The sequence below is a fragment of the Vidua chalybeata genome, chromosome 3 (assembly GCF_026979565.1).
Source record: "Vidua chalybeata isolate OUT-0048 chromosome 3, bVidCha1 merged haplotype, whole genome shotgun sequence".
Lineage (NCBI taxonomy): Eukaryota > Metazoa > Chordata > Aves > Passeriformes > Viduidae > Vidua > Vidua chalybeata.
In genome coordinates this window covers 21,318,405-21,332,187 of record NC_071532.1, presented here as the reverse complement: position 1 = coordinate 21,332,187, position 13,783 = coordinate 21,318,405, and the positions used below count along the sequence as shown (strand labels likewise).

Below are 13,783 nucleotides of genomic sequence, written 5' to 3'. Positions count from 1 at the left end.
TGATGCTACAACAGCTGGATGACCATCGTGACTATTTTACTGAGGGCCATTGGACTATGGCAGCTGAGAGAGACAAGTGGGAGCAGGGTTGCCTGCTCTGTTGGTTCCTACCAAATCACAGCTGTGCACTTACAGTAGCAAATCTGGCTGTCTCTTTATTGGTTTGCAAGGCAAAACTATGTGTTTGGGACCTGTAAAAATGGACTGCAGAATGTTTCTAGTGGGAAATACACTACCTCTGCTAATTTCCTCCTGAATAAATGCTTCTAATGTGAGTTGCTAAAGAACAGGGTGTGAGAGTTCTTTTTCTTTTGCTTTGCAGTAGTAAGTCTTGTTTCCAAACTTGCAAGGAGGATGTAAATTCTTGGAAGATAGCTTTCTAAATCCAGATAACTGTTAGCAAATGGGTGACTTTGTTACCCAAGATAATACCCATAAACAAACTTGCTTACTTTCTGCTTCTCTGTCTTCCTTTCGTATAGGGTTGTTCGGCTATTTTGGATGGGGGCATATATCTGTCTTGCTTTCAGTGATGTTTCCAGAATTAGTTCTGCTACGGTACAGGGTGTTAGAATGCACCTGAAAAATGTAAGATATATCTATGTGGTCATATTTAATAGGCAATTATAAGGGGCTGTTTTGATGAATTGACATCTGAATTGGGCACCAGTAACTTGTGGTCTGTTGCTTACCAGAAATGAGACAGATGGCATGTGGTTCACAAAGGGATAAGTTTTCATTTGCTGTGCTTCTGGTCTGAAGTGGAATGAGTTGTAGTATCTCTCTGAGAGGAGTTTTGTGAGTTCCTGGGGCATGGTTTGTCCTCCCTGTTCTACCCACATGCCATTTTCACAGCAGCTCTGCAGTCAACCCTTAATATTTTCTTTGCATATGTTAGTGAAGGAAACCTTCAAGTGCTGTGTAGAGATGAGCAATAACTTAGGCAGACAGTCTGTAGCCTTTTGAACTGAACAGGTTCTTGCCATTGTGAAGGATTAATTTATTTTGTTGGCAGTACAGGCAAAACAGCCAGAAGGGAGACCCAAAGGATATAGGCTAAATATTCCCCAGCTCTTAGCAGAAAAAGCATCAATTGCATGATTTCAAAGGCCTGTTGTCAATCTTACACACACAGCATTTGTTTTTCTCTCTTAATGGTAGTATTGAATCACACCAATTACATTATTACAGTACATTGTGTAAAACATGCTGCTGTTCTGTATAGATGGGTTGCAGTGGATCTGGCAATTATGTCTATTATGAAAAGACACAAGTTGAACATTCGAATGCCCATGAATTAGGGGGCAGGCAGCAGGCACTCATTAAAGATTTTAATTGCTTTCTTTTTCTTTGGAAAAAAGCAGGGGAAGCCATGTTTTGAAGTGAGCAATTAAAGCATACTTCATAGCTAATTGCTGTGAGAAGGGGCTGCTACATGGAATATGCTCTATTGTGATTCATATGATTACTTGACGTTTTATTAAGAAACACATCTTTGTACTGTGGTAAATTTAATTTTCTGCAGTGTAACTGTGTGCGTAATAACTGCTGAAATAATGGCTGTTTGGATTTGCTGTGGCTCTTTTCCTTCCTTCCTGAAATAAACAAGCCATAAATAAGCATCATTGATGTGCAGCAAATCCTCTGTGGATGGGGGGCTTATCTAGTTTGCAGGTGAGTGTACTGTGTTTGTGGATAGGAAGGCCCAAGCTGTGTGCAGCTCAGCACTGCAGGTGCTTGGAAAGGCAGAGCTGTTCCCTGCTGGCAGAGCCAACATGAGTCTGAAAGTCCCCTACGGTGGCATTGCTGTGTTTTGGAGCCAGACTGAAAAGCCCTACTGACCCCCAGGTTCTGTGCCCTGTCAGGTTCAGAGACCCCACAGTGGCTGAATGCTGGGTTAGCTCAGGGCTACCAGCCTGGGCTGGAGCCCCTTGGGTGTGTGCAGCCTGCAGATGGGCTGTGTCACTGGGCTGTGGAAGGGGAGGCTGAAGATGATCAATGGCCTTGGTCTGGGCTGACTACAAAATGTGCCCAGTCTCCCCATGTAGGATTGGTGTCCTGTCTGAACCACCACCTACATGCACAGCTAATTGTGCCTTACGCATCCCAAAATATCCAAGAGTGATGCATCTCTGGGTTGCTCAATTACCTTGGAATACTTCCAAAAAAAAGGGGCATTGACTGTATATTTTTGCCTTTATAATGCAAGTTATACTAATTCCCAGTGGTGAAACTTGTGTTGCTAGCGCTGGTGACCTTCTCCATCCCACAAAACAGCCTTGAACAGAGCTTCTCTAGGTGTGACTTTCCGTCTTTCTCCATCCTGCTTGTATACTGTGAGGCATGTCTGTGTGACAATGGGAACAGCTTAAAGGAAATAGTCATGGTGGGGGTGTTGAAAATGTATTTGTAGCTATGTTTTACTGCTGCTAATAGTAGAGAGGGAGGAAATAATGCAGTAGGACAAATTGAAATTGCTGCTTAGGTTATGGATACACCGCTTGAGACCAGTGTTGTACAAATAACTTTTTTTCCAATTGTGTTCAGGAAAATTAGTGGTCTGAAGCAACAGAAAACACAGGTATTGAAAAAATGTTGGTGTTAATAGCTTAGAATTTTTGCATTCTCAAATGCAAAATGAAGTGTGTCTCTGTGTACATTTCACTCAGTAAAATTCCCTGTCCTACAGAACTGGTGTATTCTTTATTGCAGTAACTCTGCAACCGTTTTGCCCTTGTACTTGCCAGTGACTGTAAGGATTTCTCACTGACAAATTAATATTTATAAAAACATAAGGCAAAGAAAAAAAAAGGTTGATGATGATCTGAGGGACAGCAGCCTGCCTTCTGTGAGAGGCAAGCTGTAGAGACATGCCAATTTCCTGAGTGGGTTTCAGGAAATAGTGATTCACATTCCCTTCTCTGACCTCTGAATGTGCACTGCAGTAGTACCTTGAGCCTTACTTAGGACAATGATTTACCTTACTGTGTTAGACACAATCCATATTCTTGCTACTGATCAGTCAGTTTTTTCTGAGGTTTGTGCCTTTTGGTTTTGGGGTTTGTGGGATTTTTATCTCTACTATAATGTGGCCTCTTGATTTATTTTTTTAGGGCAGCTGGAATTAGCAATTGGGAATAGGTTCAGTACTGAAGAAATTGTTGAGATAAAAGTAACAATGAATTTGCCTGTGGCAACTTTTATGCATGGAAGCATAGAGAGTGATAGATTGCAATGACCTTCTATGGCTTTGAGATTTAAAAGCTTGAACAAAATCAGGAGGTTTATGACCTTCTTGGAAAGAATATTCATCATGCCTATGCATATGTTGCATTTAACTGCTGTCTGCTTGGGTAAAGTATGATATATACAGTGTACAATTTTAGAATGTTGCATCCTTGTAACATGCCCTATATTCCTGCTTTTGCAGGATTGGGGTGTATTCTTCATTCTAGTACCAGTATCTGTGGCAAAACGTCATGGACAATCATGAGTTTTGATTAATTTTATATCTCTGCTAATGCATCCATTTAAAAATCATAGCTTGGTACTTGATGGATAAGCAAAAAGGTATCAGGCTATAGCTGACTGTAATGGGAGGTTGCTGATGAGATTACAGAGCATGGGGATGCTATCTTAGTAGCTGTTTGCTACAAACAATTGTTGTAACAATGTAACTGGTGCAGAAAAAACAGTTAATGCTATTGTATATACGTGAGAGGATTCACTTGGCAATAAGGATCATACGGTATATGGCTTTACTTAACATATTTTTTTCCTTTTAAAGTCTTATGTTAAATCCAAACAGAGCTTAAACATGTTTATGTTAATTCTTTTTTTATTTCTGCTAATAAAGATAGACAAGCTATGCCTCTGTACTCTTGCAGAATTTTTAAAGTAATTTTCATTCTGTCATGCATTCTGTTGTTCTGAACTATTTTTTTAATCACAAATTGCATCTTTTGCAGTAGCATGAAAAATAAAAATGCCTTTGTGGCTGCAGGAGTTGCTGTAAGTTTATTTGTGCAAACACTGGACTGGGTCTGATCCGTCAGCTTGCCTTTAACTGCAGTCACCATTTAGCTCTCGGTTGAGATTGTGTTAGTTGTCAGTAATTTTGTTTGCAGTCTTGGCTGGAGGCTGTGATGAAGAGTGCTTCGAACTGGGGCATTACACAGATAAAATCATGATGAAACAGCTGCAGCTTAATCACAATGAAGTACATGTGGGCTTTAAGGGCTGCATATTCTGGAAATTTTTATTACGCTTAATTCCCATGTTTAACCTTTTTATGAAAAAAAATCTCCCCACGATTAGAAAGAAATAGGTGTAAGATTATAGTTGTATTGTAAAATAAATCTCATAACCTTCCTGTTTCAAGGAGGGAACATTTTGTTTGCCTTTGCTCAAGGTGAAATTGCTGGCAATTTTCTTAATTTTTCTGATCTTTTAGATGTCTAGACTTGAGTGTCTGATGTTGCACCCCTTTCAGCTGAGGAGCCCAGGGCAGTGTGTCTGTGCTATCAGATGGTGCTCAGACTCAGTGGCATCCAGCACTGCCTCTCCCAGAGGCTGGGTAGTCTGGGTGAGGCCCTCTGTGTTTGGAAATCAGAGGTACTTTTCTGTTTACTCTGGAATTGTAATCTCCCTCTTTGTGCTCAGAAAAGCGCAAAGGGCTGGGATTTGAAGGTAAATCTGAGTCTGTGGCATGTGGTATTTTGAGACATCCTTGGAAACTGCTGAACTGATTGTTTCTGTCAGAAGTAATGTTTCTTCCTGATCTAGGCCATCAATGTACGGATAGATTAGCAAAATTAAGACATATTTTATATATTTGAAAAAAAAACAATTTAGTATTGCATTGCTGAAACGTTTAATTGCTTTAAGTTGATGACAGGCAAATCTGATTACTTAGGCAACCTGTTCAAATTTAATAACAAAAGGTCAGTAGCAAAAAAGAACAACAAAAATTGATGTTATTGTGAAGAAATCCAGTGTAGACATGAAAGATAAATTATCAACCTTGGAAAGAGTTAAATTACCAACCTTGGAAGAGTTGAAGGCAATTGAAGTAATAAAGAAGATGCTTTAAGAATGGCCTTGAATTTCTAATTAATTAGAAAATAAGGAAGATGCTTTAAGGATGGCCTTGAATTTCTAATTATTGAGGAAATGGGATATGGTAGGTCTGTTTCATAATGCTCTAATTCTGTGACACACATCCAGATGAGATATGTGTAGCAGTTCCTTCCTGTAGATACAGCTATCTTCTTGAGTTTCCTTCATGTGGGTAGAAAGCACCTCTGTGGAAGCACCTTCCTTATGTTGGGATAAACTTTTAAAAGAAAAAAACTGTGATATTATTTTAAACAAAATTCTATGAGTGATGGGTGTAGCTTCCTATGGAGGAGTCAGTTCTGTTTTTCTCTCTTGGATTCTGATGCCTCACTTGTGTGTGTGCCCAGGCGAACCGGGATGCAGTGATCAGCCGAGCCCCAGAGCAGCAGGATGACCGAGCCGTCAGCCTCCAGGATGCTTCTGCAGTCTACGACCTCCTGAGCATCACGCTGGGCAGAAGAGGGCAGTATGTGATGCTGTCTGAGGTACCTCCCGTGGCCTCTGCCCCTCCAAACACTCTGGCAAAGTCCCTCTTTGTGGTGGCTTGTCGAAGAAGGTGAAAATGGAGTGTGCTAGTTAGCAATCAGCAGAAACAGCTACAGAGCTGTGGCTGCCCAGGCCAGAAATGCACACAGAACTGTTTGAGACGTTAAACTAATTTATATGTAGGCACTTGAACAAAGTGGCTGCCTTTTGAAGTGATGGTGTACACTAGCAAGTCCCATTAGCTGAGAAGTGTAAATGGTGTCATTAAAAAAAAAAAATCACCTGGGTCTCCAGGGCCACAACAGATTGTTTCCTGACCCAAGCAGCAGTCTTGACAAAAGGTGCAAGGAGGAAAATAAATAAAGTCTGATACTCCTTTTATAACTTCTTTCTCAGTGCTTGGAAAGAGCCATGAAGTTTGCATTTGATGAATTTCACCTCTGGTACCAGCTTGCCCTGTCCATGGTAGCTTGTGGAAAGGTAAGGTTCAAACCAAAGGGCACAGAAAGGGCACTTTTTCCTCTGAAAGAGTGGATCTAGATTGCTTGTTTGAATGTGTGGAGTCACGTGTGTTTTGGGACTAGGTGCCAGCAGGCAGGTCTGTGAAAGGACAGTGCTCTCCTTTTACTCTCTGATTACACTTTGTGATGAGGGGTGTGTGTTTGAGTACTGTTCTTTCTGTGTAGTGTTCTTTTCTCCTTACCAAGGAGAAAAATGGATTTTGTGCATAGCTGTTGGTTGAAAAGTATTATACATCTGTCCTTTGTCTGCAGTTTCAACATAAATGGACTTAGTATAAGAAAGAACTGATGTCTAAAACTGCCATCAGTTCACTCTGTGTCTCTGGGCAGTTGACTTAAGCTGTGTTTTTTCCATCCATTAAAGGAAATGTAAGTGTTTTTTTGTAGAGAACTTGTAAGGTTTAATATTTTAAACCTTTATCCATATTTATATGAAGTGCTTGGTGCAAAATATGCTCTAGAAAAAGAAACAATGGGAATGTTGGCATGGTCATGTGTTTCAGCATAAGTGGTTTTTTTTTAATTAGTGTGGTATTTGTTAAAGTCATTAGTAAACCACTGAGATAGCTGAAATGTTGTTGTGAAAAGTAGGCAAAGATAACAGGAGCTTTTCTTTATCAGTCTTAAAAGAGTAGACTTCCTATAGGAAATGTAGATGGTACAAAATGTAGCCAGTTCATTCTGGAGTCCCCACCTACACGTTTGGGAGGTATGAGCAAATTGATGCTGTGCAGTAGTAGATCACTTAATATGGTCCTATATTCTGTGCCCCTGGAGTGTACAGGAATCCATGTGGACCTGAGTGGAGACCACCAACTAGCACTCATTTGCCAAATTCCAGCTACTACTGGTCTTTTATGGCTATGAGCTGAGCCAGAAACAGTGGCCTTGGCATGGAAATCTGGCATGAATCTATGCTTTTGCAAAGAAATGGTCTTGTGAGGGATAAGTGGCTGCAAAGCTTGGAAGTGGTCTGAAGGAATTCTTTCACTTCTGTGAGCATAGGCAAAGCCTTATCTTGCAAGAGTGTCTGGTGTTAAGCATTCTACTTCCAAAAAAAAAAGGTAAAGCAATGAGAGAAAGTCTAATAAAGAGCATCAGATGTGACTAAGGGTATAGTAAACAGTACTATGGAAAGACTGAATTTTTTTTTTTTTGCCTTAAAGAGTGAGAAAAAAAGTCTGAGAGAAGTCTTCAAGAGCTTTTAAGAGGAGGGGTTAGTCTTGTCTGTGGTGGTTAGGACAAGATGTGATGGCATCTAATTGCAACAACACAAGTTCATGTTTCTTATTAAGAAGCAAAAAAATAAGGGTAACGGAACACTGGAAAAAGAGTGCCCTGTGGAGATTGTGTAGAGCCTAAATCACTGGGGATCTGTGGAACATGCCAGGCAAAGCTGTAATGACCCCTCTGTGAGACACTAGGGGTGTCTTCTGTGGGACCTTGCAAACTCTGACTCTGTTCTGGGACTCCATCATTGTCCCCTTTTAAAGTAACAGATCTGGTTGATTTATGAGATACCAAAGCTTTGGCAATGCATATTAGATCAGCAGGGAGCTGAACAGAGATCTTTAGTCAGAAAGAGCCTCACAGATTGCTACAGAAGTTCAGTGTAAGCATTTAAAAATCCAATTCCAAGCTTGAAAACAATGGCCAGACTCAATCATGTGTAAGGAAATCTGAAGGTACTGGTGGAATACTTAAACGATGAGCTTGGTGCCATGGTGCTAATACCTTGCACTGACCTATGTCAAGTGGGGCTTACATGTCATGTCCAGCTCACCTTGGAATTAATCTGGAGTTAGCACAGTCCTGCCCTCTGTGTCTTTGCAAATCCTTCAGGTACTTGAACCCTTGATACTGAGCACAGCAATGATACACAGGCCATGATAGAAAGGCACAGAATCTTACCATGAACATGGGGTTTGTCTGGGAGTTCTGTAGGCTTTACAAGTTGTGTAACCTGGTTCTCAACAGCAGACAATGCTATAGCTCTAGTAATCTGCTGGAAAGCAAATGAAGATTTTTTAACTGCTGATATTTGAGAGTGAGTGTATACAGAGAATAATTGTACTTCAGTCTTAGGTTAGCATAGGTTAGGAGAAGTGGGGCCTGATCTTTAGCAGCTATTTGAACAACTTGGCATGGCAGTTCCATTCTTGTCCATTCTGTGTTTGCATACCTCTTCAACTTCCCTACATGTTACAGAATATTCGTGACTTAGATATTTGTGTTGCTGCTCTTTTTTTTTTTTTATCTCTGTACTGTCCTATCTTTTCAGATTTTTAAGTACACCATGCGTTTTTGCCTGTACTTTAAATATTTACAAGGTAAAATGTCCTGATCTTGCCTATTGATGTAAAAGTGCTAAATGTTCTGAGCCCTATATGGGTCAGAGGGAATTCCCTTACCCAACAATCCCATCTGTGCAGTATTTCACTTCTAATCCCAAAGTATTCCCTGAGGATTCCTGTCATATACTCTGCAATGCATCATCTTGCTAATGGGAGATGTGGCATACATTTTTATATTGCTTTGCAGCTTGATAGCAGGACAGAGTTCATTTACAAGCAAGTGCTCCAGTGTAGCAGAAAGAGCTGATGAGAAAACAGTGTGGTCAGTCTAGACTGCAAAATGCAGAGTACACTTGAGCTTTTATAGGTGAAGATCTATTTTCACCTGTCTCAGTCACAGCCAATTCATGATCTCATTTCTTGGTAATGAAACCTCACATCCTGCAGCATTACTTGTTCTGCAGAACAGCAAATTGCGCTCATAAATCCTGGGCACGACAGGAACAGTTTTATCAACCTGTAAATACTGGAAACTTCGGTTTCTCTTTTTTTTTTTAAACGTTTTTAGGATTTTCAATTCTGACCTTCTTAAAAATGCCATAAAATCCTATCTCGCCCTCTATTCTACACTGAATTTGACTAGAGGTATGTTTAATTTGTATATTGAGATCAAGTCAAATTTCAGTGTAGTTTCTTCTTCTGCCAGCCGAAAAATTGCCAAATGGTGATTGTCATTTTTCACAAGTGATCAGTCTGAATGTCAGTCCAGCCACCTTGGCTCATTACCACACGTAGGCTCGAGTTTACACATTATTCTGAAAAGCATGTGTCTTAACAAAAATAGGCACATCACTTCAGTGAGTTCCTACAGGCCTTGGGGCTTCCTAAAACTGTAAATGAAAAAACTCAGGGAAGCATAACCTTTCTGTCTGTCTTTTATCCACTTAAGTGATGGAAATAATGGAGTGGTAGCAATTTCACTTTCCTGTGTTTCTCAGAAACTTGCATTATAAGAGAGATGGTGTGGTCTGCTTGTTTTTTAACCCATTTTTAGGAATGTCTTTTATGTTGAGCTCTATTCACTGAACAAGAGAGGCATGTATATCTAAATGACAAATTCCACCATTATATTTGAAATGCTTTTGTAAGCAAATTTAGGTGGGAAAGGAAAGGAAGTGCTGGCAAAACCTAGACAACGGCAAAGACGTGGTGGAAGATGTCCTGTGTCACCAAGTGCAGTTCTGAATAGGTCGAAGATGTTTAAATCATTCTAATGCAGCAGTCCTGTTCCTGTGGTGCTGAATGCTGAATTCTTCACAGATGCTTTGAGTTACTTCTGCTGGTAATGACCTCAGCTATGTGGTAATATCAGCTGGAGGCTGCGTGGGCATCGCCGCTCCCTGCCTCTGCTGCCGTGCATGGACAGGCTGGAGTCTGAGTGGCAAGTGGTGTAATAGCTGGGTGCCATCTGGCAGAGTCCTCAGGCAGTGAGACGAGCCACTGTCCTGCTGCCAGAGTAAAACCAGTGCAGACAGTTGCATCTGCCCGTCTCAAGATTTTGAAAAAGTGACCAGTATTGAGCAACATGGGGAAAGGAAGGACCAAACTCTCTTTTACGGAATGGAAAAAACGTTGTAGTCTTCACAGCAGAGAAGAGAGCTGCTTGGGGTAGGTTTGTTCTCTGCTGCTGCTTTCCAGCTAAACAGTTTTCCCTGGAGGTCGTGGAGGTTACCAGCACACAGCTCTCCTGCAGACTAGGGTAGCTCTACTGACATTTCTGAACTTGGAGGCAAAATTATCATAGTGTCTAGATGATGTATGACAAGCACAAGGGATGTGTAATAGGGTCCTTGTGCACTCGCAAGCATTTCCTTGGCCTTGGACCAGTTGGATCAGTTACATGTTCTTTTTTCAGGTTTCTGTCCCTTTCCACACCTACTACCCTCACACAGAGCCTAGCCTGGGTGTCCCAAAGTGTTGCTGGAGCTCCCTGGGAGTAGAGAAGAAGTGCATATAGAGAGTAGGCTCTAGCTTAAATTTATGGTACTTAAGAAGGTCTCCTAGATCTGCATTGTGAGTCGCCTTGGACAACATGAAGCAACATTGGATGCCTGTCTTCTGCCTACCACACAAGGAGACAAGATTTGTGTTTCGTGATACTAACTTGCCATTTTCCTAATGATTGTAAGAGATGGATTCTTCAAGGCTAGCAGTGAAATTATTCTGTGAACAATGAACTGAGTCTGTGTAGTCTAAAAGTGCTGGGTGCCCTAACTGAGCCATTCAAGTCTCATGAGTCTTAATCTTTAAAGTATGGTGGATGTTTATTGTTAGTGTATGCAATGAATGGAAACATTTTCACAGTCGTATTCAATATCTCTGCCTGAAAAAACCCCACAGCACAATTTGGTTAGTGAGTGAAGAGCTTTAGGATGTGTGTTTCTTGAGAGGAGGAGTGAGTAGTAATACAGCCTTAGGCCAGCTGAAGGTTGGCTGGAGTATCTGCTAGGAGAGGATAATTTGCTTTCACCCCTCAGCTGTGTATTCACTGAGAGGCTGAAGTACCTCAAGAGTGAGTAAAGGAAGAGCTCAGGAACAGCTGAATGGTCTGTGGGGAAAAGCCTCTGTGAGAGCTCAGTGGAGCTGGAAGCAAGCACCTGGAGGCAAGGACTGTGCTCAGCAGGCCTTGTGCTGGGGTTGCTGATGGGGGTTGCATGGTCCTGTGGTGTCTGCCACAAAGCTCTCCAGCCCGGCAGAACATGGTCAGCTCAGTGCTTGCCTTGAAGACAGCAACTGTGTGACTTCAGAGACGGCTGCATTGTTGCTGACTGTCCCCAGCCCCCTCAAGCCCATACTGAGGGCGGCACAGGAACAATGGTGTGCATTGCCATGTAGATGGATAGACTTGGCAGTAGGGGATGTAAGCTCCAAGCATGATGCCTTGCAAAATGAGGCAGCTAAAGCTGCTTTCAGCTACACAAAAAGCTCCTTTCTGCTCTTAGCCGTTATGTTTGTTCCTCTTTAAGGCAACAGGGAAGAAAAAATCATGCATGTCTACCTGAATGGTTTTCTTAATCATGTAATGCTTCAGGAGGTGACTGGTGTTATACAAAGGGAAGTAAATGAATCCTTCTTGGCATCTGTCATTCAGCTGTGTTTCTGAGGGACTGAGCTCCAGCTTTTCCCAGAGCTAGTCTTGCAGTGTCACTGTGCTCCCTTTGGCTGCTCAGCAGTTGGAGATACTGTGGTCTTGCCCAAAGCTTGTGCTGGCAGCATTTTTAAGGTTTTGAAACCAGTCTTACACAGACATGAACTCTGATTTTGGAGCCCTTAGCAAGTTGCTGATACACACTGGTCATAGCCAAATAATGTCAAGCTAATGTCTGAGCTGCTTCTATCTGTGCTGCACTCAGAAAAAGGAATCCTTCCCCTATTTAAATAGTGCAGTAAAAGCAGATGTCTCTAAGTGCTTCAAGGAGCTTCAAGTTTGACTCAGCCATGCCTGTATTGCCAACATACAGCTTTCCAGAAGGTTAGAAGGAAAGTTAAAAATATATTTAATACATAATTCTGCAGCAACAGCAGACAAATTTTATGATTTAGGCTGTTCCTTCTGTTGGTATCCTTGCAAAAGCTTAGGCTGGTTGCTAGGCAACTGACATAAAAAAAAAAGTACATTTCTCTTTGTGTTGCAGACAAGAACCTTGGGAGCAGCAGAGGCCTCGAATGGCTCCTTAAATAGCATTGCTGGGGAATGAAAGTTAAAATATTGAACATTCATTGGCTAAAGATCCTGTTACAAAGGTCAGCTATCTTGGGGATATTCAATAGTTTGGTTTCCTTTGGTGCAAAGGAAAGATTAGAAGGGAGTTTGCCTGTGTGCTGTAGATAGTACAAAAAATGGAAATTTCCTAAGATGCCTGACTGTTGAGCAGAATACCTAGGTGGGCTATATAATTGCCTTCAGGCTTAACTCTCTTTTCTTGACAGAAAGTGTGAAGTGAGGTGTTTGTCACATTAGCAAGTACAAATGTGTGCTTATAGATCTTAGAATGTAAGAGGTGCTTTTAAGAGGGAGTATTTGAAGCTGCTTAACTCCAGTGCTCTAATTTGATAAACACAAGGTAAAAGAAAAGGGAGGGAATCAGTGCCTGTGTTAAGAGAAGTAAATGTCTTAGGGGAATAATGTTCATGCTGGGATTCACAGAAATCTCTAAATTCAGTGGAAAGCTAACAGCAAAACTACTGATTCCAGAGTTCTCAATTGCTTGCTCATTCTGTCATCTTTCTATGTCAGTTCAAGGTCATTTATATCTAAATGGCTGTGAATCCCAGGACACAGGGAATAATAATTCTTGCATTGGGATGAAAGATTTCTTCCACTTCCCCACAATCCCTTTGAAGTAGTGCAGTTTTTAGACAGGATGATGCAAGCAATACAGCAGCACTAGTTGAAATTCATTTGTGCACTAAACTGCCAGGTAAATGGAGAATGAGGCTGTCTACCAACCCACCATCTTGACGAACATTTTTCCTTCTGGCTGAAAAGTAGCAAAGAAGGAAAAAAACTAGGGAGGTTTATGGAACCTGTGCAAGAGAAGAGCAACTGTTCATGGCATGCCAAAAGTCTATCAGGCATTATTTACTGTCTGGAAATTATTCTTCCTTTTACTTATATCTGCATTTTCTTTATCTTTTAAATATTAAATGGCTCTCTTATTTCCTTCTTCGGTTGCTTTGGTATGGTGAGAGAGCAAAGGAGGGGAAAGAATGGAAATTGTGTTGGAGTAACCCAGAAAAACCATTTAGGCAGCATCTATGGGTTTACCATAACTGATGGCAAATTCTCTCAAGCCATGTGGAAAAGGAAGAAAGAAGATTAACTGTAGGATGTTCTTGGTTCACTTCTGCTCATGTGCAAGCATCTTTGAGGAGTATGCCTCCATGCTTGATTATTGAATTAGTAAATAGGGAGTGGGAATTGTGTTCTGTGTTTGGATAGTTGTTTTTCTTTACATTTTACTCCCTTATAGGATTCAAAACCATGCCTGCCATAATTATGCAGGGGGAGGTGTCCTCTCCATCCTTCTCCAATAGCTGCCTTGTGATTCCTTCCTCTAGATGAAAGGCCAAATGAGACCTAGCTTTCTGAAGTTGTAGGGAACTCATTCTAGTGCAGTCATTATAACCCAGCAGTTAGCAAGTTAAATAGAATCACCCTAAATTCTGGCTTGAATTATTATGTGAGCCCCTCTGAAGCTCAGAATCATGAGTGGGAAGCATGTACTCACTTGAAATTCAATTTCTGCTCTTCTCAAAATATGCCTCACCAATAAATCAAATTATTATTGCCTTGCAGTGAAT

The 13,783-nt window shown here is 41.2% G+C and overlaps 1 protein-coding gene across 3 annotated transcripts in view; it reads left to right on the top strand.

Annotated features, from left to right (window-relative positions):
• The window catches only part of TTC7A (tetratricopeptide repeat domain 7A), a 167,028-nt gene that overhangs the window by 38,352 nt on the left and 114,893 nt on the right, over positions 1-13,783 (top strand). For all 3 annotated transcript variants that reach the window (XM_053937117.1, XM_053937116.1, XM_053937118.1), the window contains 2 exons: positions 5,466-5,603; positions 6,001-6,084. In XM_053937117.1, the coding sequence (XP_053793092.1) occupies positions 5,466-5,603; positions 6,001-6,084 (222 nt within the window). The remainder of the gene's footprint in view (positions 1-5,465; positions 5,604-6,000; positions 6,085-13,783) is intronic.